Raw genomic sequence first — 2383 nt, forward strand, 5'->3', positions numbered from 1 at the left:
TTTGTTTTTGGATTTTATTTTAAATTTCCTATTTCTTATGTAATCAGATATATCAATTCTTTTTTATTGATTTTTAAATTTATGTTTAGAGAGAGAGGAAGGGAGAGGGAGAGAGAGAAACATCAGTGTGAGAGTGAAACACCTATCAGCTGCCTCCTGCACACCCCCTATCGGGGATCGAGCCTACAACCCAGACTGACTGGGAATCGAACCAGCAACCTTTCAGTGCATGGGACGATGCCCAGCCAGCTGAGCCCCACTAGCCAAGGCAGATCTATCAATGCCCTGTGATTGTTATGAAGAGAATCATTGACATGGATTTGAGAACCTCTTGGCTGCCACATCTTCTCCCCATAGTTAATGTGCTGATTGAGCAAAAATTGTGCTTAGAGCTTAGAGAAAGCAGAGATTACTTCTGACCCTCTTACTTTTCCAGGGGTCCGGTTTTGTGGTTTTCTAAATTTAAGTTTCAAGCCCTACATTTAAACAGGAAGGCAGTTATAAACCAGCAGAGGACTGGTCAGCTTAGACGTCCTGGTAAATATCTGGCTTGAACCTGGTCCTTCACAAAACAGGTGGTCAGTGAGGGTTTTGTGACGTAAATTTAGTTGTGACTGTGTATTTGATCTGTTCTCTGGAGCAGTTGTCTGTCCCCGTGGTCTACGTCTGGGGGATGCAGTCTGCTAGTGTCAGCATGGGCCTGCCTTAGGTGATATTTTCTGCTTTCTTTTCTTTTTCAGAGTACGATCGGTTGGGCTTCCTCCTGAAGCTGGACTCTAAACTGTGAGTAGAATGAGAAAACGCCTGTGGTTGTTGGGTTCCCAGGGGCCTCTGTCCTCAGTCTGTCAGCAGAATTTTGGAGTACGTTAAAGTCTGCAGGGGCCTGCGGAGGATGAGATTGTGGGTGTCCATGAGGCCTTAGATTTGGCTGGCACAGGCAGCCACTGCAAGGAGTTTGAGGGACAAGGAGGCCCCCAGAAAGGCTTCTGCTCACAGACTGGAGGGTGATTGGGTTGCAGCAGGAGTCAGTGGCCTCTCAAAGATGCTCTGCAGCCTGGTCTGCAAAGCCTGCCATGATCAGGGCCCTGTCTTCCTCCCGTTTTCCCTCTGTTTTCCAGTGCCTTTGCATATGTTTATCTGTGCCTCAAATTTTCCTTCCTTGCTTGTCCACTAGGAAAACTCAAAGACGACCTCCTTTTTATACAAAATTATCTCTTTCTCCATGTTGCCTGTGAATTTTCTACCTCCGTCACCAATTATCTCATTATACTTAATTAACTCTGGAATGATTATTATTTTATTAAGGGCACAGGCTCAGAGCCAGGCAAAGCTTCATTCAAATCCCAGACTGCCATTTACTCTCCTTGTGATTTGGGACAAGCTACTTTACCACTCTGAGTCTGGTTTCTTCTGTCATATGAGGATTTAATTGAAATGAATTGATTCATAGTGGCTTTCAGGGTAACTGGTGTCTAATCCTTCCAGATCCTCCCCTGTTCTTGCCTTCTTGGTCTCCCCAGCGCCTAGACAGTACTGGCATATGTTCAGTAAGCACTGTACACTTGGCTGTGAGGATGGGTGACAGGTGGATGACGAGATCAGGAAGCCTTGATCAGGATCTGTCCTCCATGTGTGTCCATGTCCTGCACAGGACCTCTCACGTGGTTGATGTGCAATACATGGTTGCAACACTGCCGGTGGCTTCTCTCTGTTGTTACTCACCTGAGTATACCTGTGGCCTCTCCCTGTATGAGACAGACACGGAAGATCAGACTGTGTCTCCTGTTCCTCTCGTGCATGAGGCCTTGACCACACCTGCCTAACACATCGAATCTGGGGCTCCTTTGGCTTTTCCACTGAATTGTCTGGCATCTGGCCCTCTTTTCCTGGCATCTGGCTTCTTGGCTCTGGTGCCTCGTACTGTGAGTTCAGGAGTTATCATTGTCCCAGCTTTTGTATGTCATGCAGGCAGCCATGAGGGAAGAATGGTCTGCTCTTTATACCAAGCTAATAGAGATGGCAGGAGAAACCAAAATGGCGGCATAGGTAAACACTGGAGATTGCTGCCTCGCACAACCACTTCAAAAATACAGCTAAAAGACATAACGGATATCATCCAGAACCACAGGAAGGCTGGCTGAGTGGAAATTCTACAATTAGAAGGGAAGAGAAAAGCATACCAAGACTCAGAGGAGGTGCAGTGCAGAAGTAAAATACTAAGGTGCGGAGTACATGTGGAGAGGGCTGGCGGCTGAGGACACGATTGTCTTTTTTAAATAGGGAGGGAGTCTCAGGCTCTGAGCTCCAGTTCCCGGCAAGTCTCTGGGGACCCAGACTCATACGGGAGAAACGGGACTGTCTGGCCTCCGTTGGAACTCGAGGG

General features: G+C 47.3%; 1 protein-coding gene across 3 annotated transcripts in view; it reads left to right on the forward strand.

Moving 5' to 3' along the window:
- ST3GAL3 (ST3 beta-galactoside alpha-2,3-sialyltransferase 3) overlaps positions 1–2383 on the forward strand; it is a 150423-nt gene that overhangs the window by 58766 nt on the left and 89274 nt on the right. For all 3 annotated transcript variants that reach the window (XM_006762621.2, XM_015563191.1, XM_006762622.2), the window contains one exon: positions 741–783. In XM_006762621.2, coding sequence (XP_006762684.1) covers positions 741–783 — 43 coding nt within the window. The remainder of the gene's footprint in view (positions 1–740; positions 784–2383) is intronic.

Source organism: Myotis davidii, unplaced genomic scaffold (genome assembly GCF_000327345.1).
Source record: "Myotis davidii unplaced genomic scaffold, ASM32734v1 scaffold458, whole genome shotgun sequence".
NCBI classification, from domain to species: domain Eukaryota; kingdom Metazoa; phylum Chordata; class Mammalia; order Chiroptera; family Vespertilionidae; genus Myotis; species Myotis davidii.